The sequence below is a fragment of the Balaenoptera physalus genome (genome assembly GCF_965194825.1).
Source record: "Balaenoptera physalus genome assembly, chromosome: 7".
NCBI lineage: Eukaryota > Metazoa > Chordata > Mammalia > Artiodactyla > Balaenopteridae > Balaenoptera > Balaenoptera physalus.
Genome location: NC_138886.1, coordinates 107,448,705 through 107,472,189, shown reverse-complemented (window position 1 = coordinate 107,472,189; position 23,485 = coordinate 107,448,705). Strand labels below are relative to the sequence as shown.

At 56.1% G+C, this 23,485-nt stretch overlaps 2 protein-coding genes and 1 long non-coding RNA gene across 6 annotated transcripts in view; 2 read left to right on the top strand and 1 right to left on the bottom strand.

Moving 5' to 3' along the window:
- The first annotated feature begins 27 nt into the window (after positions 1–27).
- NUDT18 (nudix hydrolase 18) lies at positions 28–8,100 on the top strand. Of its 2 annotated transcripts, none has more exons than XM_082471342.1 (3): positions 28–5,714; positions 6,548–6,761; positions 7,011–8,100. In XM_082471342.1, exons 1-3 carry the CDS (start codon positions 5,454–5,456, stop codon positions 7,604–7,606), a joined length of 1,071 nt encoding a protein of 356 aa, XP_082327468.1. In that variant the 5' UTR covers positions 28–5,453; the 3' UTR covers positions 7,607–8,100. The 2 variants fall into 2 exon arrangements, with proteins under 2 accessions (XP_082327468.1, XP_082327469.1); XM_082471343.1 differs by having other exon boundaries at positions 2,526–5,615.
- A 1,534-nt stretch (positions 8,101–9,634) lies between these two features.
- The window catches only part of FHIP2B (FHF complex subunit HOOK interacting protein 2B), a 14,390-nt gene continuing 539 nt past the window's right edge, over positions 9,635–23,485 (bottom strand). Inside the window, exons 2-17 of the mRNA XM_082471282.1 lie at positions 19,515–19,593; positions 17,145–17,317; positions 16,364–16,468; positions 15,952–16,074; positions 15,507–15,734; positions 15,204–15,400; positions 14,781–14,889; positions 14,472–14,548; positions 13,924–14,113; positions 13,201–13,346; positions 12,946–13,074; positions 12,689–12,779; positions 12,336–12,479; positions 11,852–11,992; positions 11,542–11,642; positions 9,635–11,305 (exon numbers count right to left, since the gene is read on the bottom strand). Of these exons, the coding sequence (XP_082327408.1) occupies positions 11,167–11,305; positions 11,542–11,642; positions 11,852–11,992; positions 12,336–12,479; positions 12,689–12,779; positions 12,946–13,074; positions 13,201–13,346; positions 13,924–14,113; positions 14,472–14,548; positions 14,781–14,889; positions 15,204–15,400; positions 15,507–15,734; positions 15,952–16,074; positions 16,364–16,468; positions 17,145–17,317; positions 19,515–19,593 (2,172 nt within the window). The 3' untranslated portion in view covers positions 9,635–11,166. The remainder of the gene's footprint in view (positions 11,306–11,541; positions 11,643–11,851; positions 11,993–12,335; positions 12,480–12,688; positions 12,780–12,945; positions 13,075–13,200; positions 13,347–13,923; positions 14,114–14,471; positions 14,549–14,780; positions 14,890–15,203; positions 15,401–15,506; positions 15,735–15,951; positions 16,075–16,363; positions 16,469–17,144; positions 17,318–19,514; positions 19,594–23,485) is intronic.
- The window catches only part of LOC309665161, a 21,841-nt gene continuing 15,563 nt past the window's right edge, over positions 17,208–23,485 (top strand). For all 3 annotated transcript variants that reach the window (XR_014266252.1, XR_014266253.1, XR_014266254.1), the window contains exons 1-2: positions 17,208–17,340; positions 21,086–23,334. This is a non-coding gene — a long non-coding RNA (uncharacterized lncRNA). The remainder of the gene's footprint in view (positions 17,341–21,085; positions 23,335–23,485) is intronic.

Genomic DNA, 23,485 nt, shown 5'->3' with positions numbered 1-23,485 from the left:
GGGGGCTGAGGCTGTGGTGACGGGGACCTCAAACACCCCTGCCTGTTCTTCTTAGGGTGGGGGGCAGGGTCCCTCCCTCCCACAGAGGAGCAGGTGGAGCCTTCCAAGGGGGCTGCCCTTGAGGATACTCCTGACAGCGACAGCGGGCAAGGCAGAGGTCCGGGCCACAGCAGCAAGGCCATCTCCCTGTGTGGCACCAGAGATTCTGGAACCCTCACTCTCCCTACGAACTCCAGGCTACCCCATCTCTCCTGTCTGACCTGACCTGGAGCTCCGGGAGTCTGGCCTGGGAGAGCCCCTGCCCAGTCTTCTGCCCTCGGTGCCCATGGCCAGCCCCATGCCCACTGGCCGGTCGCCTGAGACAGCTGACAGCCCCTCCCTCCCCCCCACCCCCCCACCCCCCCACCCTTTGGTGTGGCTCCACCCACTCCCCTGCCCTTGTACATCTCACCACAACATCCTCTGACTCGTGTTACAGTTGTTCCTGCAGTGGTTCAGGGAATGTTTTTTTATGAAGTAAAATTTTTTATTATAAATTTAATATACTTTCAGAACATTTAGAAAATAAGAAAAAGAAACCTGTAGACCCACCTCCACTCACCTCCAATCCAACCACTATCAGTCTTTTGGTGTATTTCCTTTAGTCTTTTCTCCAGGGATCTGTTTTACACATGGTTGAATTGGGGTGCTTTGTGCTGGGTTTCCTTTTTTTTAAAATTTATTTATTATTTTATTTATTTTGGGCTGTGTTGGGTCTTGGTTGCTGCATGCAGGCTTTCTCTAGTTGCAGAGAGTGGGGGCTATTCTTCATTGCGGTGCGTGGGCTTCTCATCGTGGTGACTTCTCTTGTTGCGGAGCACAGGCTCTAGAGCGCAGGCTTCAGCAGTTGTGGTGCACGGGCTTAGTTGCTCCGCGGCATGGGGGATCTTCCCAGACCAGGGCTCGAACCCATGTCTCCTGCACTGGCAGGGGGATTCTTAACCTCTGCGCCACCAGGGAAGCCATGCTGGGTTTCCTTCTGGGAAAATGTATTGTGATCATTTCCTGGGTTGCTATCTAACCCTTATTTTATTTTATTTTATTATTATTTTTTTAAATTTATTTATTTATTTTTGGCTGTGTTGGTCTTCGTTGCTGTGCGCGAACTTTCTCGAGTTGTGGCAAGTGGGGCCTACTCTGTTGCGGTGCACGGGCTTCTCATTGCCGTGGCTTCTCTTGTTGCAGAGCACGGGCTCTAGGGCACGTGGGATTCAGTCGTTGTGGCTCGCAGGCTCTAGAGCTCAGGCTCAGTAGTCGTGGCGCACGGGCTTAGTTGCTCCGCGGCATGTGGGATCTTCCCGGACCAGGGCTCAAACCTGTGTCCCCTGCATTGGCAGGCGGATTCTCAACCACTGCGCCACCAGGGAAGCCCCTAACCTTTATTTTAAATGTCTTCGTATATTCCCTTAAGTGGCTTGGCAGTGATTTCCATAATCATCTCTCATTTTTAAAAAAGTTAGGTTTCTTCATTGTTTGCAAAGCTAGGTTATTTTCATTTTTTCCACGGGATAGGAAAAAAAGCAAAAAGAAAAAATTAAGGAACTACTGCACTTTATGTGCCAGGGATCTCATTGAATCCCTTATCACAACTTTGGGGTCGATATTATTTATTTCCATTTTACAGAAGAGGAAAAAGGCAGGCCGGGGTTAAGTGTGTCACCCAAGGTCACACAGCAATTTTAGTGGCAGAATTGGGACTTGAACCAAGTTTCCTGACTTAAGCTGCCTCATTTACATTACAGTCTTCGTGTTTAATGGATTTTGCAGATGGGCTTGCTGTCCCCTCTGTCCTCCTCCTTCCGGTAGACGCACTTCAGAGCTGATCACGTTCCAAGTGGCACGGAGCGACCCATCCTTACCTACACTTCAACTTGTATAGCCATGTCCTGATGTCACCTCAGAACCCCAAACACGGGGTCCTTCCTGTGGGAAGATGGGGATGGCCCCGGGACAGGCCCTCTCTCCCCTCCAGACCTCTTTGAGGCCTCCCCTTTCATGGCAGGTCACAGCACCCTTGAGGGCGTATTGGGTCTGGCTCCTAGCGAACAGCAGGTGGACCAAATGTTTCAGAACTCGACCTGGGAATGAAACCAGTCCAGGTGGGGACTGACCCTGAGACAGCCTGGGGCACTTGGTGGCTCTCTTCCTCAAGGAGGTTCAGCAGGCCACCCCTCAGTCCAGCCCTGCACTTTGGGCCTCTGCTTCTCCCTGTATCCCACTGTCCACTTGCTCCAGCCCCGCTCACCGGCCCAGATATCACAGAGGCACAACCTCAGAGCTGGAAGTGACCTCAGAGTGTGTATATCCAACACTGCCTTTTTTTTTGTCTTATCAAGTACAGTTTTTAGACTTTTTGTTTTTTGGCCGTGTCACACGGCTTGCAGGATCTTAGTTCCCCGACCAGGGATTGAATCCGGGCCCTAGGCAGTGAGAGCGCTGAGTCTTAATCACTGGATCGCTAGGGAAGTTCTATTGTTTTTTTTTGTTTAGACTTTTAATTTGGAAATGATTTGAGGTTTCCAGTTGAGTCACAAAGATACTACAGAGAGTTCCCAGTTACCCTTCATCCGTAACATCTTATAGAACTGTGGCACAGTGATCGAAAGGTAAGAAATTGATATTAACACTACCATTAACTAAACAACAGATTTTATTGGGATTTCACCAGTTTTCTGTTTCAGGATCCACCCATCCACCTTACAGATGGCCTAGAGGGTAGATGTGGCTCCCGCAAGGTCACCCAGCAAGCTAGTGGCAGGGCACAGGCTGAAGCCAGACCTCCTCCTCCCCATACTCTGGGCTACTGTCCTCTTCACCCTTCCTGCTTTGTCCAGGGCCAGGGCTGCCGCTCCCTAAATGACTTTAGCCTCACAGACACCCTTGCCCCACCCTGCCTGCCCGGCCTGTTTCCGAGGTTGCCTATACTGCCTTCCTGTTCACATGCACGTGTGTCCACAGGCCCCAAAACGGCTGGCTCAGGCCTGGCTCCCGTGGGTGCTGGGAGCACTGCACCGTGGGGCCGACCAGTCCAGCCACTTCTGGCCACTGTGCTGCTCAGCCACCCACACCCGCCAGTGCTCTGCCCTCTGTGGGGATGCAGAGCAAACCTGACGGAGACCTACCTTTGTTTCAGGTTCTGGAAGTTTCTTTCTCAGCCCCCCTCCCTCCCTTGGCTTTTCCAGTTCTGTCTTGGGGTCTCTCCTGACTCAGTCTGGTGTGTGCTCTGTCTCCCAGCACCTTGAGAAAGTCTGCTTTCTGTTGTCCCCCTCAGCATCTGCCAAGGCCTGGGTACACCCCCTCAAGGGCCCTCTGCCCGTGGGGCCCTTCACAGTTTACAACTGGTTTTCAAGTTTCTCATGTGCTCTTCATCACAGGGGTGATTAGGTCCACTTAACAGGAGAGGAGCGCTTTTCTCAGTAATAATGGGGGGAGTGGAGTCACGGTCTGCTGCAGCCTATGCTCTTCTGGGCAGTTAGGCCATCTGGTATTTATCTTAGGCTGCCTCTGAGACTCTCAGAGCCCTGCCCAGACATGACCTCACTCTCTCTCAAATCATTCCTGGGAGGCAGAAAGGAGTCTGGGACTAACACTGTCCCCACTTCACAGATGGGAAAATCAAGGTCTAAACACGCACACGCACGCACGCACGCACGCATGTATGTGCGGCAAATACATCGACAAGTTGCTCTGCAGTCCTGGGGGCCTGACTTCAGCCCTGTGAGTTCAGTTGTTTGGGACGTGACAGGTCTTGGATAGGGGTAGGGGCAGCAGCGTTCACCAAGTGCCTCAAAAGATTGCGGGTCCCCCGGGGATACTCCACAGCCTAATCCAGCACCCTGCCCTCCAGGGACCTTGCAGTCAGTTCAGTATGTGAGAAGGGCCTAAGGAGGCTGATCTGGTGTGGCTGGAATTCCCGAGAGTAAGGTCTAGTTCACGGTGGCCCTGTAGGCACATTTCATGAAAATGAGCCTTTGTGTGGTAGCAACAAGTGCCGTGGCCAGGAGGGCCCAGCCTGGAGGGTTGGTGGGCTGCCTGGTGGTGGTGACCCTCGCCAGACAGCCCATAGAGCTCCTCTCATGATGTCTCACCTTCCCGACAGCCCTGGGAAGGAAGAGCTGTTAGGAGCATACAGGATGAGCAAACAGGCCCACAACTTATTCAGGGTACAGAGCCAGCCAGGGAGCAGTGGCTGGGCATCCAGCTCCAAGTCCAGCGCTTTGTCTGCTCCACCAAGCTACTGTTCCCCCCAAAAGGGACATGCCCAAAGCCAGCAGGAGGGAAAGAGGAGCCCTCACTGGGGCTGAAGAGCTCAGACTTGGCTGATTTCAGCTTCATTCCAGCTGGCCCTGCCTTCCTGTCCTGAGAGGAGGTTAAAGGAAGCCCTGAGGAGGAAAGATCAGGCTGCGGGGGAAGCAGGAGCTCCCCAAATCAACCCACACACCATCTCTCAATATTCCAGGGCTCCGCTAACTGCGGGGGCGGGGGGGGGGCGGCGTACAACAAAGCAGGACCCGGCCGCTGCAGCGGAGAGGGCCCTGACCCTGCGAGGGAAATGCGGCAGGCAGGGGGCCGGGAGAATACTGAGGGCGGGGCAGGCTGATCTCTGCCCCAAATCCTGCCTTCCATCGCCAGGCACCCCTTGAGCATCCCAGCTCTGCTCCCTCACTCCTCTGAGCGCCTGTAGCATCTCCTGCCCAAACCAATCTTTTAGTCCTTGGCTTATAAATCAGTTGACTTTCCATTATATGTCTATGTCCACGTCTCCAACTAGATCAAAACCACCTCCAAGGCAGGAGCTCGTGTCTTTCCTGCCATGTGACAGCCAAGTCCATTTTTAGTGAAGAAAGAAGGTTATCTGGGAAGTGTCATTTCGGGCAAGGCCATGGTTTGTTTACGACAAAAGCTGGACAGTGGGTCCGAGCCTCGGGCCCGGGGACGTCATCGGGCTTGTAACGTCACCGTCGCTGGCCGCTGCGGCGCTCCGCAGCCTGCGGGCAGGATGACGTCATCGTCGGAACCGGTGCAGACAAGTGCGCGCGGGAGGAATTAGCTTGGCTGGCGGTTGGCGGCGCCGGGAAAGAGAGAGGAGAAACCGGTAGAAAGGCAGAAGCGGGGGCGGGGTCCGCACTGCCAGGGAGGGGTGCCCAGCCCCTTTACGGGCTGGCCCCGCCCCTTACGGACTGGCCCCGCCCCACCGTGCCAGACGCGAGCCAGCCAATCCGGGCCGGCCGCGGTGACGCGCAGCCTATCAGCGTCCAGGGCTCGCCGGGCGCTTCCGCTTTGCGAGCGCGTCCGGCCCGAGTTTGCAGGGGGAGGGTGTGAGGGCGACGCGTTCCACGGTCACCAACGTCCATCCCACCCGGCTTGGCCGGGCTGCGGGGGGTGGGGGGGCCCGCCTTCTCTCTGGGGACCCGATGGCCTCGGAAGACCTGGCAGGGGCTCTGGCGGCCGTTCTTGGGGGCCGGGGGCTGCGCGTGCAGAGCTATGACTCGGGGCCGGCCGGGGAGACGCCGGCGCAGGTGCGGCTGCGGAAGAACGTCTGCTACGTGGTGCTGGCCGTGTTCCTCAACGAGCAGGTGAGCGTCCGCCCGTCAGGCCCACCGCCCAGGCCTCCGGGTCTCGCAGGCAACCCCGGTGGGGACAGAGGACATGCCCGCAACAGCCACCGCTTCCTGGTGTGTGGCTCTTCCCAGTTTTGCAAAGCACTCTCACACTTACATCTGAGCCTTGTGCAGCCCAACCCTGTGATTGTCCCGATGTACAAAGAAAGAAACTGAGGCCCAGGAGCCTGCCTGTCCCATCCCTCTAGGCCTCAGTTCCTTGAGGCTATCTTAGGCCTCTTCCTTTCCCCAGAATCTAGCACAGTGCCCGCTGCGGAGTGGGCGCTCTTAAAGACCTGTCTAGTGCTTCAGAGACCTCCCCTGGGTCCCATGGGCAGTAATTGCACAACCTGCACGTACACTCAGGCCTTCTGACCCCCTGTGTGATGCTCTTTTTGGTGCTGATCCCTGTACAAGTTGCTGTGACAACAGCTAGAAGGGGCCGGAGCCATAGGTAGGAGTTGTACGGGGTGAGGGTTTGGGGTGTGTTTCAAAGTCTAGACTCCAGTGTGAGGACTGGCCACAAGCAGTTTATAAACCACAAGGGGAGGTGAGAGATATGCAGTGACTTACGCAGACGTGAATCAGTGCAGGACACATGACAGCCCTCGCTGGGAGGCCTAATCTCCAGCCCCTGAAGCAGCTCCCAGGAATCTTAGCCCCTTTCTGAAATGAAAACTTTAGTGCAAAGAGGGATGAATTGCAGAGGCAGCTGCAGTCCCCAGACACACAAGGGCCAGTCGCCTGGAGAGCGCCACAATTTCAGGGTGTCCCCCAGAATGTGGGTATTGAGCAGCTATATCTGGGATTTGTCATGGCCCCAGGGCAAGCAAAGGCTGCTGGCTGTGCTGCTCCCCAGGAGCTCCCATCCCAGCTGTGGTGGGTGAGGATCCTTCCTCTGCCCTCAGGATGAGGTGCTTCTGATCCAGGAGGCCAAGAAGGAGTGCCGTGGGTCGTGGTACCTTCCCGCGGGGAGGATGGAGCCCAGGGAGACCATTGTGGAGGCGCTGCAGCGGGAGGTGAAGGAGGAGGCCGGGCTGCAGTGTGAGCCTTTGACGTTGCTGTCTGTGGAGGAGCGGGGCCCCTCCTGGATCCGCTTTGTGTTCCTCGCTCGCCCCACAGGTATGGCCCCAGTGGATGGCAGTGTGGGCAGAGGGCAGTTGACACCGTTTCCCCAGCTTGTCCTCAGGTGAGGTGAGCCCCTGTTCTGGCTGGCACAAACCTGGCATCTCCAGATTCCAGCCTGAGGACTTGACTCGGGGCCTCCCCTGGGTCAGGGCTAGATGCCTGGGTGGCCCTTTACTCTGCCAGGCCCAGCACTTCCCTCAACATATACCTTTCCCCCTACCCTGTCACCTACATCACCCCCAGGTGGAATTCTCAAGACTCCCAAGGAGGCAGATGCGGAGTCCCTGCAGGCTGGCTGGTACCCTCGAACCTCGCTGCCCACCCCGCTGCGAGCCCACGACATTCTGCATCTGATAGAGCTAGCCGCCCAGTATCGCCAGCAAGCCAGGCACCCTCTCCTTCTGCCCCAAGAGCTTCCCTGCAGTCTGGTCTGCCAGCGGCTCGTAGCCACCTTTACCAGTGTCCAGACAGTGTGGGTGTTGGTGGGCACAGTGGGGATGCCTCACTTGCCCATCACCTCCTGTGGCTTTGCTCCCATAGAGCAGAGGGGTGGCATCAAGATGGCCGTCCTGCGTCTGCTACAGGAGTGTCTGACCTTGCACCACTTGGCAGTGGAGACCAAGGGGTTGCTTGGACTGCAGCACCTGGGCAAAGACCAAACCGATGGCATCTGCCTGAACGTGCTGGTGACGGTGGCTTTTCGGAATCCAGGTATCCAAAATGAGCCCCCAAAGGTTCGGGGTGAGAACTTCTTTTGGTGGAAGGTAGTGGAGGAAGACCTACAAAGCCAGCTCTTACAGAGGCTTCAGGAATCATCTGTCGTCCCAATCAACCGATAGGAGGCTCCCGTCAGTGGGCCAGGAGCTGGGTTCCCATGGGCAGTAATTGTACAACCTGCGCTTACACTCAGGCCGTCTGACCCCCTGTATGATGGTGTCTGTGCTTCAGAGGAGGCTTTGCCTCTAAGAGGCACCGGGGGTTGGTAGAGATCTTGTTGCATGGGGAGCAGGGCAGTTCTCCTGGTTCCCAGGGGGACTTCCATCTCTTATTGCCATGGAGCAGGTCCCTGCACTGCATCAGAAGGGACAGTGCCTTCAACCAAGCAAGGAGTCCAGAGCTCAAGGACCCAGTTGCCCTGAGGGCACAATGAGGGCACGACTCCCTAAGGGGATGTGAGGACTTTCTGGACCCCTCAGGTGGCACCTCTTCGTTTTCTGTGCCCGCCTCAGTAAAGGCCTCATCCAGATTCTCAAGCACTTAGAACATGGAAGGGGTGCTGGGGGAGGTCATTCCAAGGGAGTGGGTCCCTGGCTGAGTAAATAGGTGTTGCTTACTTTGCCTTCCTGCCTAAATGTCTCTGTGGGTTGGAAGTGAGCAGGAAAGGGGGGCTGCCATCAAGAGAAGCTCTTTCCCTCATCCCACTGATACCACCCAGGCCTTCCCAGACAGCAGGCGACACTGCGGGTGACTGGCTGGCAGGCTTCCTTTGTCCACCATAGCCTGTCTTGGGCCCGCTGGGGCTCCTTCATCTGCCTGCCAGGTGACTACATCTCCTCCAAGGTTTGAGCAGTGAGAAGGCCAGGAGAAGCTTCAGGTGGGCAAGGAGCTGAGAGCTGCCCCTGGCTCTCTCCCCCAGTCTTCTTCTCCCTGAGCTTCTCCGACAGATCCCTCCCGACCTCGCTCTGTCCCCCAGGCTCCTGCCTCTGCCTTGGTACAACTCCACCCCAAAGCCAGACCAAAACCCTCTCTTCATTTTCCCTCAGCTCAGCTGAATCATGGTAGGAATTATTTTTAAAAAGAACTTTACTGAATAAGGGAAAACCAAAGGAAATGAGGAAACTATATCACGCTACTTACTGCTATACACTCATCACTAACATACAGGTTTTGTTCTGAGCAGGGAAATACTTGACTGGGTTTCCCTTCTGAAGTAACTCCACTCTTGACACCGAAGGACCAGGATAACCTCAAAGACCCCCTTCTCTGCCTCTCTGGGCTGCCATCTTGTTTTTCTGGCCTCTGGGGCTGTGGTAGGAATACTCTTGTTCCCTCTAAAGAAAAACATCTTCCAAATGAGGGAAACAAACCCTTTCATTCTGGTTTCCCTTCTCTCAGCGTCTGAGAGACCCACCGGTCCATATCCACATTGAAAGACAGTGATCTTCCATTATTTAGCCTATAGTAGTTTTCAACCCTGGGTGCCCATTAGAATCACCTGGAGAGCTTTAAAAACAACTGTGGGCCCACCCCCAGAGATGTGATTAACTGGTGGAGGGCAGGATTGGAGCACTGGTATTTTTAAAGGCAACCCACAAGGGGATGCTTTTAAAAAGCAACGAGGCAAAAGCCACGGATCAGGCCTCACTCTGCATCTTCATCTTCCCTGCCCTGGAGTACTCTTGGGGACCCCCCTCAGAGGGTTGCCACACGCGTACACTTAGGGACAAGATTTTTTAAAATATCAGGTCCACTGTTCACCACTAAAGCAGCCATACCGCTCACAACATAAACACTAAAAAGGACACTTGCATACAGATGCCTCAGGTGGCCCATTGCCTCGTGGTGTCTCCAGGGCTGCCAGCTCTCAGCTGTAGGCAAGCCGTGCAAAAATAGTGCTGCTTGGCCAAGAGCGGCTGGTTCCTAGTTCCTGGTTCCTGGCAGGTGCTGGGGAACATCAGATCTGCACTGCCAGAGCCTGTCTCTGTTTACCACTCCCTCTCCGGCCCACACCACACACACACTGCCCCCCCTACGCCCCTGTGCTGGAAAAGGAATTTAATTTGCCTTCCTTAGGAAGATGGGCCTGAATCAGCAGTGGAGACCTGGGCAGAAGGACACAAAGGGCGCAGAAGAACAGGGCAGCTGTGTCCACACAACCACACCATTTATTGCCGTGCTGTCTAGCGGGGGACACCTTGCAAATAAATGCCCGAGTGCATTGGGGAGCGGAGTGTCTGACTCCCGGACGCTCAAACGTTTTCTGAATCGAAGAGTCCAGACCCAATTCGCCCGCTGAGCTCTGCTCCCGTCCCACACCAACGCCCACGTGCACACACATACGTGCGCACACACGCGTGCAGGCACGTGCACAGTGTCCTCCGGAGCAGCAGTTAAATCTTCCCCAGCTTGGAGGGATGCAGGAGAGGTAGAGGTCGTTGAGTTTCCTCCTCTTTCACGTCACCTCTTGGCAACCTGTGGACGGCTTCTAGAAGCAGCATGGGCAGAAAAATGAAGCGAGTGGGGCTCTGGCTTGCTCCTCCTTGCCCAGGAGTAAAGCCAGCAACTGCAGTTTGCTGTGAAGTAATGCCTGGCACTGCCTGTGTGTTCCTGCAGGTTGAGACAGATTCAGGCCGGGTGGGGTGGCAGCCCCAGCCGTAGAGGTCATGCAGGGAGAACCACACCATGACCGGCTGGCTGCCTGTGCCCCAGCCCCACTCCCCGGCCAGGCCTTGGGGGGCCCACGGTCCGGTGGGCATCTTGGCCTCACCTGGACCCAGAGCTTCCAGCACCGCTGGGATTGAATTCCATGGAGAACCCTGGCAGGATGCTAAGGGCAAGGCCTGGCCTCCCCCGGTCTCTGAGCCCCTCTGCCCAGGTGTCGTGGACCTGCCGAGACAGGTTTAGAAGGCGCCAGAGAGAAACCAGCTGGAGCTGGAGCCTGGCATCCAGCCCCCCGGGCTCCCCAGGCCCTCTCCCGCCCTGGCTGCAGTTGCATCACGCTTCTCATAAGTGGCTGCCCCCACCTGGGCGTGGAGCATGCTTTGGGCATTTGCCATGAGGCTGTCGGGAATTGTGCAACAGTCTCCGGGAGGGCTGAGCGGGAAGAGGGGCTTCCCCTGCTGTCCACTGCCGCTTCCCCAAGGGTTAAGCCAAGAAGGCAGGAGAGAAAACGTCAAGTCTCGGCAGCATCTGTGGTACTTGGTGTGGCCAAGACAGGGCCGTGCCCGCATCTCTCTGGCCTGTGGTCCTGACCAGCCTCAGAGTCATCAGCTCACTCCCCGCCGTGCCCCTGGAATGAGTCTCAGGTCTTGGCCTTCGCCACAGATGGCCCAGAGACAGGTGACAGGCACAGGACACATGAAGCTCTGGGTCTGGGGGCTCACCTGGCCGTCACCCAGCTCCCCAGAGAAGGCCCCGAGGCCACCATGCTGCCCAGAAAGCCATCTCTTTTGCTCCTTGGCTTCTGATACCTCGGAGACCCGCTCCTTGAAACCCAGTCTGGTAGAGCCAACAGGCCAAGGGCGTCTTGAGTTAACCCGAGAGTGGAAGCCCAGACCTCCACCCAGGCAGAGGTCCCCGGGATGTAAAGGAGACGGAGCCAAGCCCCCACCCCGGGAGGACAGTGGTGGCAGCAGTGCCAGGCGGGAGGCAGCTCTTGGGCAGGTGTCACGTTCCTGGTTCAGACGTGCCCTTCCGGGGGTTCGGAGAGGCGCAGGTGAGGACCATGTGGGGGGAACTTGACGAAAGCGATGGCAGCCAGCTCTTTGCAGAATTCCTCAAGGACTACCACGCCCTGGAGGAGGGTCTGGTGGTCCAGCCTGAGGGAGACAGCACGACGGGGGTCACGGCTGGGAGGTGTGGGGAGCGTGCCAGCGTGATATCCCAGTGTCTGTGAGGGATCACCCGGCGGCAGCCACCTCTGACTGTCTGTGAGGGACCACAGGCCTCAGCAACGGGCCCTCCTCTGTCCCCGGCCTGGCGCCTCCCCCACCCGGAAGCCCTAGCTTTCCCACCCCAGGGCTCTTCCTTGGGCACCCGCTTCCCTGTTACTTACTGCTCCCCGGGCACCTGGCCCATCAGCTGCCTGCGCACCAGAAGCAGTTTGCCTGGGAACTGGGGCACCCTCTGAATTCTCTGCATCAAGTCCCCGATCACCTAGAGTGGGAACAAGAGGGGACTGAGGAGACCAGCGACACTGCCGCAGGGTCCCTGGCTCTGTCGCACCATGGGAGGGGGGTGGTACCAGTGCTTTCCCCTGGCGCTGGCAAGGGTGCCCACTCCTGCAGCCCCCGGCACCCCCGTCCTGTCCCCCTCCCTTCCTGTCCTCAGCATTGGCATGCTCCCTCTGGCCCGGGCATCCTTACCCTGACGAGCACAGAGAACAGGCTCCGGCAGCCAGGGGCCAGGTTGATGTAGGGATCCAGGAGGTACTCGTGGATGAGGGGGTGGGGGAAGAGGGCGAGCCGGGACAAGACTGAGGTCACTTGCAGGTTCAGGCTGTACGGCTGGGGGGAGCACGGTGGACAAGCAAGGGTTGGCACAGGCGGTGAGCACTTCTGCGCCCCCCCCCCACCCCCCAGCAAGGCGCCTGGCCAGTGTGAACATGCGCGGGGGTTGGAGATGCATGTGATGTGTGTGTCACGGGTTCCCTGGAGCTGAGGACCAGGGCACGTCAGGGCGTGTGGAGCAGAGGCGAGACGGGGCTTCCCGCCTGGGGAAAGGTGGGGCTTGAGGGGGGTCGTGGAACCGGAAAAGAGAAGATGACTGGACCCCCACGGCTGGGCCCTCCTCTCCTGAAGGACTCCAGAGGCCTTCGCCCTGTGGCAGGGGCCCAGCCCTGTCAGGCACCTGTTCTAAAATCCGGGACATGCGGTCGAACAGCATTCGGAGGAAGTGACCCTCAAAGAAAGGCCGTTCGGGCTCATGGGGGTCCAGGGGTGTGGGAGCCGGCGGCCAGCCCCAGGGCGCCACTCGGGAGCTGCACTCCTGGAACTGAAACGGGAGGGGAGAGTTAAAAGAGGTGGACCCAGTGGTCAGGAGGCACCAGCAGACAGAGGGAGCCGCGCAGGCAGGTGGGGCTCGGGCCCTTGGCCAGAGCTGGGAGCACCTCGGGCGGGAGATCGCAGAGGCAGAGGCAGAGTGTATTAACCCCACGCTCTGAGCGGCGAGAACTGGGCGCCGGCAGAGGCCTTGACACTCACCAGTCCGTAAGCATCGTGGACGTATGTGTCATATCCGGTCTCTTCCAGGAAAGCCGAGGTCTTGGCTTCCTCAGGAACGAGGCAGAGGAAACTGAGAGACAGGACCCGTGGTTTGGAGGTGCCCCAGCCTGGGCCGCCCTGCTCTCCCCGCCCCACCTCCAGCCCCGAGGGAGCACTCTCCCGGCTGCACCCCATCGGGGCTGTGGCCAAAGACGGAACAAAACTCAGGTGGCTCAGAGTTCCTGACCTGCTCCTACCTGTTGACAATCTCGGTCACCGCTGTTTTGCCATCGGGGTTGGTGACGGGGGCAGGGGGAGGCTTCATGGAGGGTTGAAAGCTGGAGTCAAGGAAGCCATCCGTGAAGTAGGGGTCTTCCTCCAGATCTCTGTGCCAGGGCAGACAAGCGAGGCACCAGTGAACGCAGGAACTGGTGTGGGGTGCTGGGGGCCGGCGGGGGGGGGGTGGGTCCCGAACGGTCCGAGGCCTCCCCGAGGCGCTGAGCTTTACTTACAGGGTGTCCTCGTAGCTCTCGGGCTCGGGCGAGCCCCGGGCCACGTAAGGGCGGCCCTCGAGGTGGCACAGGATCAGGCTGTGGATGATCTGCTCGTGGGGCTTCTGGAGCAGCTCCTCAAACAGCCGCAGCGTGGCGATGCTGATCTGGGACAAGAAGCGGTCAGCAGGACACCCCTTCCCCATCCCGGCCTCTAGGGGTGCCTGGGAAGTGCTCACCCAGATAAGAGGAGTCCCCCTAGGAGAGGGTCACCTCCTCCAGCCGGGGGCTAAGGTGGCAGGTTTTAAGGGGAGCAGATGGGTGTTGGCCCAGGAACCGGAAGTCTGGCTGGTCCCTGTCCCATTACTGATTTGAGGTGTAGTATCAGGCAAGCCCACTGGCTCCTTGGAGCCTTAGTTTCCATGTCTAGAAAATGGCCCGGAGCTGTCAGCTTCAAACAAGCCAAATGAATATAAAAGCATTTTGTAAGATAAAAAGTGCCATCACAAGTATGTGATCACAGAAAATTAACTGCGTGACAAAAGCAGTTTGGCTACCAATCACTGGGTCACTGCCTTTTTCTTTTTTTTTTTGGCTGGGGGTGGGGGTGGGGAGTTGGGTTTCAATGGCCTCAAAGGTAGAACCACCTGGTAAGCTAATGCAAATGGGAAGAAACTTCAGGAGTCCCTTGGGCAGGGGCTGGGGGCCAGGGAGCGGTTAGAGAGGAGGGCCCGCCCGCCTCACCTCATCAGAGAGGTGGTCGCAGTGCCTGACGAGGTGGCCACCCAGGGTGTGAGGGCTGTCCTCGGGGGCTGCAGGCTGCTGGTCCGAGCCCAGGAGGAAGGCCACGGCCTCGCGCAGCAGGGCAGGGGAGCGGAGCTGGCGCAGCATGGCCGTGAGCAGGGCGGTGGAGGTCAGGACGCTCTGTTCAGACCTACAGGGAGGGCGCGCTGAGCCAGGCGGGGCAGTCAAGACCAGAGTAGGAGCAGGGAGGGAAGGGGTGTAGGGGGCAGCACCCTTTCCTGGTTCCCTTGCATCTTCGGCTGGTATTTCTCTGCCCACACCCCCCCCCCCCGAGGTCCTAGAGTCCAAGGGTGGGAGGCCTTTGTTAGCCCACGTAGCTCTGAGCCACGAGTATGTCAGGGGAACAGGCAAACATCAACTGACGGAGCCCACAGATTCCCATGACTCTGGACAAGGAGGTCCCTGGTCTCAGGCGCAGGAAGGGGCTTGGTGGGGTGGGCGGTTCGCCCAGACTATGGCTACGCCCAAGGGAACTGCACAGAACTCACACATGCAGGAGCTGGGGCTGCAGAATCTCCACAAATAACTTCTCAGCCACAGACTTTGCCAAGGCATCCGAAACCACCTGGGCGCCAAAGAGCATGTCTTAAACACATTTTACCTCCGATCGACCATTTTCCACTGAGAAACAGCTATGTCCTTGCACAGAGCCTAACAACAGGTAGAGGGTCTCTGCTGACCTCGGGCCCTACCCAGCTCCCAAGAGACCCCCCGGGTCCTTGAGGTAGAGACACGAACAGAGCACCATGAAGCGGGGGACACCCGAGGAGAGCCCTGTCATCGCCCACCCCGCTCACCGTGTGTGCCTCTGTGATGAGGTGGTCGCAGTAATCAAACCAGCCCAAGAAGGCAGCCAAGGTCTCCTTGCCGGGGAAGGAAGCCTCATCAGACGGGGCACTGGGTAACCTGAGGGAGAGCGAGAGAGCTTTGTGAGGCCTGCTTCGGGTACGTCCAGGAAGCTGGGCCCTTCTGCCCTCTGCCCTAGAACCTCTGTTGCTGGGGGTCAGTTTTACTGGGGGCTCTGAGGGCAGAAGCCAAAGTGATGCTTTCCTGGAAGGCGAGAAGGCCCTTGGGCATGGGCTGTAACCTCAGGAAGAGGGTGGCCAGCAGGGGTCCCCATCCCCCCGGAAAACAAGAAGAGCTGCTACTACCAGGAAGATGACGGGCAGGGCTTCTAACCACTGAAGATGCAGCCCAGCCTTCCCTGGCCAAGCGCCTACCTCCAGCTGATGCCCTCTAAAGCGGCAATGTCTGCGGGGTCCAGGAAGCTGGGCAGGGACTGGTACAGCTGGCAGAGGTGCTCGACGATGGCAGGGCAACAAGGGCTGCTCTGCACCAGGTAGGTGGCAGCTGCCTGGGAAGCCACGCTTACCAGGAGCAGCAGGTTCTCCTGGGCCTTCAGGGCCACCCGACCTTTCTAGGGGATAAGGGTACGACTTCAGTGACGTGCGGCTGATCCCCCAAGTGCCCTCCCAGCAACTCGCCCGCCCCACCCCTGCTCCCTGCGTCTCGCCAGCCGGCACCTTGCTCTTGCACAAGCCAATCAGCGAGGTGATGAGGTTGCTCTCCCCAGTCCCTCCATCGGGCTGCTCGGTCTCAGCAGGCAGCTGGGTGCTCAAGGCCCGGGCCCCCCAGGCACCCCTGTCAGGAGCTTTGCTGTGGGGCTGCTCCTCGTTCTTGATGCCGGCTGCCTCTCTCGGCAGGGCGGTGGCTTCTCTGGATGCCTCCTTCCTACCGACGGTCTTTTTACCCTGCAAGGGAGGCTGCGTGAGGCCAGGCTGTGGTGCAGAGCACCTCCCACGGTGGCCCCTTGGGAGTACAGGGTGGGTGGCTTCGGCGTGGAGCTGGAGGGGGAGCTGCCTGAGCGCCTCCCCGGTACCTGCTCCATCCTTCTGCTTCTTCAGAAGGGCCACAGGGGATTGCCCTGGGGTCTGGGCCCTCCCGCTCCTGTTCCCCAGAGGCGCTCACCTCTAGAATATAGGTGAGCAGGGCTGGATCCTGCTGGATCTTGGAGCAGAGGACAGTGGTGAACTGCACCTCCTCCTTTTCTGTGAGGGATCCAGGAACTGTCCCACCAAGTCGGAGAAGTTTCTGGAAGCGGAGCAGGACAGAGACAGAGGGGAATGGGGTGGCAGGGAAGAGAAGGAAGAATGGGGCGGCAGAAAAAAAAACCCGTGCACGACCATGGGTTCAGACTCAAACCTGCGGCACGGGTCCTGATGGAGAAGCTGGATTTGGGGGCTTTCTTAAGAGTCTCAGAGGGTGGAGTGTTTTTGTAGAGAAAGTTCCGGTGCTTTGGGACTGGCCTAGGAGCACCCCTAGCTTTTCTTGAAAGCATAGGCCTCACCCCCAGACACCCCGTAGCTTCTGGGCCCCTCACCTGCACAGGCCTGTGGACGCTGAGGTAATGCAGGAGGGGATGCTGCACCTGGGCCAGAACCTTGCTGAAGAACTGGAGCACCTGCTGCCGCATGCCTGGCGGGTACTGCGGGTCGGGGGACAGAGTACCTGTCAGTCAGGCGGCGAGGCCACGCCCCCGCCCGGACCGCTCCTCCCCTCACTGCGCGGAGGGGCCTTCTCCGCCAGCCTCCCTCCCTCACTCTTGGCAACTGGCCTCCTCTATGCTGCCAAGCCCGCTTCTTGCTTTTTTCCTTTTTCTTTTTGGCCGCACATGCGGGATCTTAGTTGCGACCAGAGATCCAACCGTGCCCCCTGCATCAGGAGCGCGGAGTCTTGACCACTGGACCGCCAGGGAAGTCCCGCCCCCTTCCTGCTTTATTTTTGTCCATAACCTTGTCTTTATTGAGCATACTATACGTGGGCTCCTTTGATTATCCTGCCTCTCCCCAACTAGAATTTTCGTCTGTTTCAATCACTGCTAGGTCCCCAGTGCCTAGGACACAGACTGGCACATGGCTGGTCCTCAGTACATCTTTGATGAACGAACGCGGACTGAACGAAAGGAAACATGTCCTCAACCCGGACGACAGCGAGAACACGCCACCAAAGCAAATAAGCAAGGGCCCAAAGCCTCGGGGTGTTCTGAGACAGCCTCAGTGCCCCGCCCCCAGTGTGGGCACCGGGCACCGGGAGGAGCACAGGTAGACCTGCCGGACACCGGCTCAGGTGGAAAGTTCCAGAGGCACCGGGGTCCTGCCCACCTCGGCCTTGCCCAGTGTGCACAGGGTCTCCAGGATCTTGTGCTGCAGCAGGTACTCCAGACACGGCCCCGCCTCACCGGCCGCCGCCTGCTGCTTCTCCTCGTACACCAGGATGTCCAGCATTTGCTTCAGCCGCCAGGGAATATCTGTTTTCTTGGCTGGGGTGTTTTCATCTAATCAAGATTCAGGAAACAAGGTGAATGGGGTGAAGAGGGGCACTCTGGCTGGATGGGGTCAAGCCCACAGGGCCTAGCGGGTGGAGGGAGGTGGAAGCCAACCTGGAGCAGGCCAGGTTAACGCTTTTCTTCAAAGACCAGAGGAAAGGGAAGTTTACAGTTGATGCCTCTCTAGTTGAAAAGACAAAAGACCTTCTAGATGAAGCCCAGGATACAGCCCTCTGACGGAGCATGTGTGCAGGCCCCAGCACTTTATGAGAGGAAAGCAGCAACATTTTTTCTCTGAACCCTGGGGCCTACAGAAGGACACCTGCTAGGGCTTCAGGCCTGCTCTGAAGGGGCAGAGTGAGCCCTGGGCCTGAGTGAGAAGCTATGGGCTCAGGGGTCTCTGTTATATTATTTAGAAGCCATCTTCGATCAGCTTCCTAACAGATAACCTCCTGGGGCCTGTTTATGTCTCTTTTATACTCAAGGAAGGCAATACTCTATTTTTTTTACAAAGCCAAAAAAAAAAAAAAAAAAATCCATGCACGACCGTGGGTTCAGACTCAAACTCACTGCACAGTGCCCAGGTCCTGACGGAGAAGCTGATTAGTGGGATTTTCTTAGTCAGTCTCAGAGGGTAGAGTATTTTTATAAAGAAAGTTTTGGTACTTTGGGACTGGCCTTGGAGCACCCCCTAGCTTTTCTTGAAAGCATAGGCTTTTAAGCAGGGCAGCTCACCTCGCCCACCCCTGCATCTCTGGTCCAGGGACCAGTCTGGAAATTAACGGATTGGGCCCAGGTGAAGCCCCAGGTGGACCCAAGGCAGTTCTAGATCTTTTCCTAGTCTCTGGTAGCTTGGGGCTCCCTGTCAAGAGATCTTCAGTCTAAAAGCTGCAAACTTCCAGATGTAAAATAAGTCCTGGGAATGTAATGTACAGTATGGTGACTATAGTTAATAATACTGTACTGTATATTTAAAAGTTGCTAACAGAGAAGATCTTAAAAGTTTTCATCACAAGAAAAAAAAACTGTAGCTATGTGTGGTGACAGATGTTGACTAGACTTATTGTGGTGATCATTTCTCCGTATTTCCATATATTGAATCAATATATTCAATTGATTACACCAATTATATTGGATTGGCCAAAAAGTTCGTTCGGGTTTTCCATAAGATGATACAAAAGCCCAAACGAACTTTTTGGCCAACCTAATATGTCAATTGTATCTCAGTTAAAAAAAAAAAAAAGGGATCTTCAGTCTAAAGCAATCGTTCTTAACTGGGGGTGATTTTGCCCCTGCTCCCCAGGATATTTGGCAATGTTTGGAGAGCCATTTATGGTTATCACAATGGGGAAGGGGTGCTACTGGCATTTAGTGGATAGAGGTCAGAGTTGCTGCTAAACATACAGTGTACCCCCCCAGCCCCCTACAACAAAGAATGATCCAGTCCAAGTGTCACCAGTGCCAAGACTGAGGAACCTGGTCTAACAAAACGCTCAGAGGGTCCCTCAGAGTGTCCAAAGGCCACTTTTAATTTCTTGGGTTGGCTCAGGCTGGAAATAAAGCCTTTAGGAAAGGTGTAGGCTGGAATCAAACCCCAGTCTGAACTCCAGGAGGTGGAAGGCTAGGGATGCAGGAAAGGTTACCTGGCAACCAGTGCATCTCCACCAATCCCAGCATACTGACTACAAGGCAGCCAATGAGACGCTGCCCCCTCAGTGAGTGATCCTGATGGGCCCAGATGACCCAAGGCTTTGGCTTTTTAGAGTGTCAGCTTGGGGAGAAGGACCAGGTGTGCTACATGCCTTGCCAGGTCTCTACAAGAGAAATGCCCCTCTAAGTTGGCTCACAGAAAAGAGGAATTTATTCCATTTCTTTTCTTTAATCAGTAAGCCCTAGGCACAGGGCCCAGGCACTTGGGGACTGAAGGCCTGGACATTCTGCCCAACTGGAAGCTGGGGGCAAGTGGCATTCAACCTCTGGGTTGCAGAGTCAGGCCAGTGAGACCTCAGCCTCCCTGTCCCCACTCCTACCTCACACAGGTCCCCTCCCAGAAGGTCAGGGTGGGGCAGCCCCCACTCTGAACTCCTGAGCAGCGGATGTCACCTTCCTCAGGACACCTGCATCTCTGAGCTGCAGGGTGACTCCACCCACACCTTCCTCCCTGCTCCCTCCAGGGATCCCTGCGCGGAAGGAGACCAGGCCGCACCTGTGCTTTCAATGTAGTAGTTCGTGATGCCCTTCCAGTGTTCCACGAAGGCCTCCAGCAGGTCAATGCTGGGCTCCCGCTGTGGAGAGAGCAGACACAACCTAAGTGGTCGCCACCGGCACTCATCAGAAAGGACATTCCACCATCTGCTAAGTGTCGGACGGGTGCTAGGCCCTGGAGGAGGCACCGTGATCCTGGGTTCTCAAATTGAATAGTTACACATTTTCTCCAGGACATTTGCACATTGTCTCCCTATCTGCCAACAATCTCCTGGTTCCTCTCCTCAGACCCCCTCTCCCTCCTGGAAATGCTGTGACATGAGCACATGTCATGATTCTATATCCCCTGTCCCAGAGCAGCTAAGACTGATGGTGGGGGAAACAGACACAGAGACAGATCATTTCCATATATCGCGGTTATGCTACGACAGAGGTACATAGAGGGAAGCAGGAGAGCATCCCCAAAACAACCAAATCAAAATGATACAGATGGAAAATGTGGCAAAGACAAAGCTTTCGGGTCCCTCTCGGTCTGAGAGTCTGAAAATCCGGGTTGAAGGCCACGACAGCTCAGTTCAGCCAGACAGGTAACGTTAGAGGAATATTAAGAAAGTGCCTTACTTATAATGTGCTGCATCTTTTGTCCACGGCTGCAGGCCGTGCACCCCTAGCTCCTCTCCGCTCTGCTCCTGTCCACATCTCCTCTGACTCCTTCGATTGCCCCGGGGGGAATTCTGATCTGCTGTGAGCAACCCCAGAACCTCCCCCCTTTCCCAAAGTGCTCTCTTCATTTCCATGCCCCAGCTGGAACTAACCTTGAACTGGTAACAACCAGTTCCCCTGAAAACTTCTCCAAAAAAGTGCATTTCTTCTCTTTTCTAGCAGGGTAAATGTTCGCAGGAGAAAAACGCATAGTCCCTACCTATATCCCTACCTCTTGGTCTTTGCTCCGGCCACTCCTCTGTCCAGGAGCCCCCGTATCCCCCTACACCTGTCTAGGTCCTAGCAGTCCCCAGCGAGGTCCAGCTCAGGGCCACCACCTCCACAAAGCCACCTCTGCGGTCCCCAGACGCATCTCTAAAGTCACGCTTTTCTACACCACAGGACGGGGTGTCTCCTCCTTCCATAACTCACTCAGTAGGTATCTGTTGAGTGCCTACCACGTACAAGACACCACGCCTGATGTTACAAGCCATACAAGGCTGTCTAAGAGCCAGTCCTCCAGAAACGTGCCGTGGAGGAGAAGAGAATATAAAACATGCTGAATAACTCCACTACTGAAGTAGTGTGAGAACACAGGAGAGGTGGAGAATGGCCTTTGGGCGAAGAGGGGTCACTTGCAACAAGTGGAACAAAGAGGCTTTACCGAGGTCATGCGGGAACTAAAACCTGAAGAGCTGGGTCTGATTTCAACAATTAGAGAAATAGGAGAGACATTTCCTGGAGAAGGAACTTTGCAAAGCATGTCCAGACCAAGGATGGATTGATGAGTGTGTGGGGCCTTGAATTTCTTGGCCAAACCAAAAAGTCCGATTTTGTTTTTAATTTTTAAAATTTTTTATTGTTTTGCAGGCTGCCGGGTGCAGGTCAGTGACATCGAACTGTGTGAGGAAGAGTCATCTGGCGGGTGTGTAGGAGACAGACACAGGATAAATGCTTAGCAGACCATTATGACAAGAGGAGGAAGCATCACACTGAATCAGAGGCCTTGAAGTATTCCCCCGGCCTTGGCGGCCCAGGCAGTCTTGTCTTCTCTCAAAGTTCGCTGTGGGGACCACGACTTACAGGAGTGGCACCTCGCACAGTCGTTCCAAACATACCGTCCATATGGAGTGACTGCATCTTATCACGTTCTACGTGATGCTATTATTGTTGGGTGAGCAGTCATCTCTCCAGGAGACTGTGAGCTCCCTGGGGCCAGGGTTCTGTGTTTCTGCCTGCCCCTAAAGGGCTCTGCACAGAGTGATTACTCATTGATATTTACTAAATATCTCAGCAAACTCCTTCAGCCCCTTCCATATATGGTTCCTTGTCTCTGGGAAAGCCCTCTGACCCTTGACCACGCTACGGTCATCGCACAAGCCTGTGATGGGGTCTCATCTAGCCTTAAAATTCATTTATAGTCTCCTAAAGCCTTAAGCTGGACTTAAATCAAAAAACAACAATCCAGGGACTTCCCTGGTGGCACAGTGGTTAAGAATCCACCTGCCAATGCAGGGGACACGGGTTTGAGCCCTGGTCGTGGAAGATCCCACATGCCATGGAGCAACTAAGCCTGTGTGCCTCAACTACTGAGCCTGGGCTCTAGAGCCCGCGAGCCACAACTACTGAAACCCGTGTGCCACAACTACTGAAGCCCGTGCGCCTAGAGCTGGTGCTCCGCAACGAGAAGCCACCGCAATAAGAAGCACATGCACCGCCAACGAAGAGTAGCCCCCGCTCGCCACAACTAGAGAAAGCCCGCACGCAGCAACAAAGACCCAACACAGCCAAAAATAAAAAATAAATAAATTAAAAAAAAAAACAATCCAGCAAGAAAAGGAGAAACAGGAGAACAAAGGTTAGCCAAAACAGACTGTTAGAGCTAAGAAAGCAGGGGGTAATCTTTACCTGAATCTGTTATTAGCTACTGTAACTCCAGCCCAAGGAAACTGCACCAAATGATTAATTTTTAAATAATATAATATTATTTACAAATAATGCTAAAGATTGCTATTCTATTTTGTCAGAAGAGGGCAGGAAGGTGCACTCTTCCTCTTTAACTAGGAGTCAAGCAACTTGCTGGGGGTTTTAACCTGGTGACCCAGCCCTGGGAAGACGTATGATACTCAAGCTTGGGGGTGGGAGGGAGAGGGGTCCCCATCTCTCCTGATGGTTGCACGGGGCCAGCCAAATTTCCAGGGCATCATCTATATGTTGTATACTGAGGGGCCTAAGATCACCTGCCTAAAAATATCCCCCTTGACCAGCAATACTCCTGCAGCCACTGACACTGAAATTTCCACATAGGAAGCATTAGAAATTCACTTCTCAGGTCTAGGGTCCTGTCTATCCAGTCCACCCATCTGGTTGTGTATGCAGCTTTCCCAGAGAGGTATGAAGGAGTGTCAGATTACTTTCTAAAATGACAGCTATTTTGATTGGGGACAGGGAGGAAGGGAGGAGAGATCATTTTGGAACCCCCTCCTGAGGCGGAATGGCCGGAGGCTCCTGAACACCAGCAAGGGCAGGGTGGGAGAGGAGAAAGGGCAGAAGCTTTTCACTTTCTTCACAAGTTTGCTTAAGGCTGAGACTGATTTCACTCATTAACAAGCTCTGATTTGGTGTGTGTGTTGGGGAGGAAAGCGATGGAACCCAAGGGTGTTTCTCCTGAGAACATGTGATACACTCAACTGATCAATTAGGGGGAGGGTTTATACTGCGAGACAAAAGAATTGTTAACTTTACAGGCAGAATCTTGGCAGGGTTGCTTTAACTGGAGGGCATCCCGCCTACCCTAGCTAAAGGGCACTTTTATCTCGCTCAATGAAGAGAACAGCCGCCTTGGGCGCCTCTCAGCAGCCTTCAAGCCCAACAGAAAATGGCAGAAACACACACTCCCCGTCCCCGCTGGCCGCCCCAGGCCGCACTGCAGCTGGCCTCTCCTGACTCAAGGTCAGTGGAGCTCGGGCTGGCCTGGTGTTGAGACAGCATTATGGAAACTGCGCTTGTACCCTGCAGCCGGCTGTTTCCTGGGCTAGGCGACCCCCCGCCCGCCGGACTGTATCTGTACCCTTCCTGGGGACTTGGCCAGTCCGGGGCCTGCACTTCCCAAGTCCAAGGTGAGAGGGCAGACTGCGCCTGAGTGTGGTCTTGGAGGCGGCCGAGGGCTAGGAACCAGGGTAAGGGGCAGCTATTTTTTAAGGCCGGGTGACCAGGAAGGGAGGAGCGTGGGGGAGGAGGAAGGCACCCAAGCTGGGGGAGGGGCCTTGG

Excerpts from the sequence above, each read along its gene's own strand:
- NUDT18 (XM_082471342.1), top strand. The coding sequence starts at position 5,454 with ATGGCCTCGGAAGACCTGGCAGGGGCTCTGGCGGCCGTTCTTGGGGGC. Across the intron at positions 5,715-6,547 it reads GCAACAGCCACCGCTTCCTG|GATGAGGTGCTTCTGATCCA; the intron begins GTGTGTGGCTCT and ends CTCTGCCCTCAG. Across the intron at positions 6,762-7,010 it reads GTTCCTCGCTCGCCCCACAG|GTGGAATTCTCAAGACTCCC; the intron begins GTATGGCCCCAG and ends CATCACCCCCAG.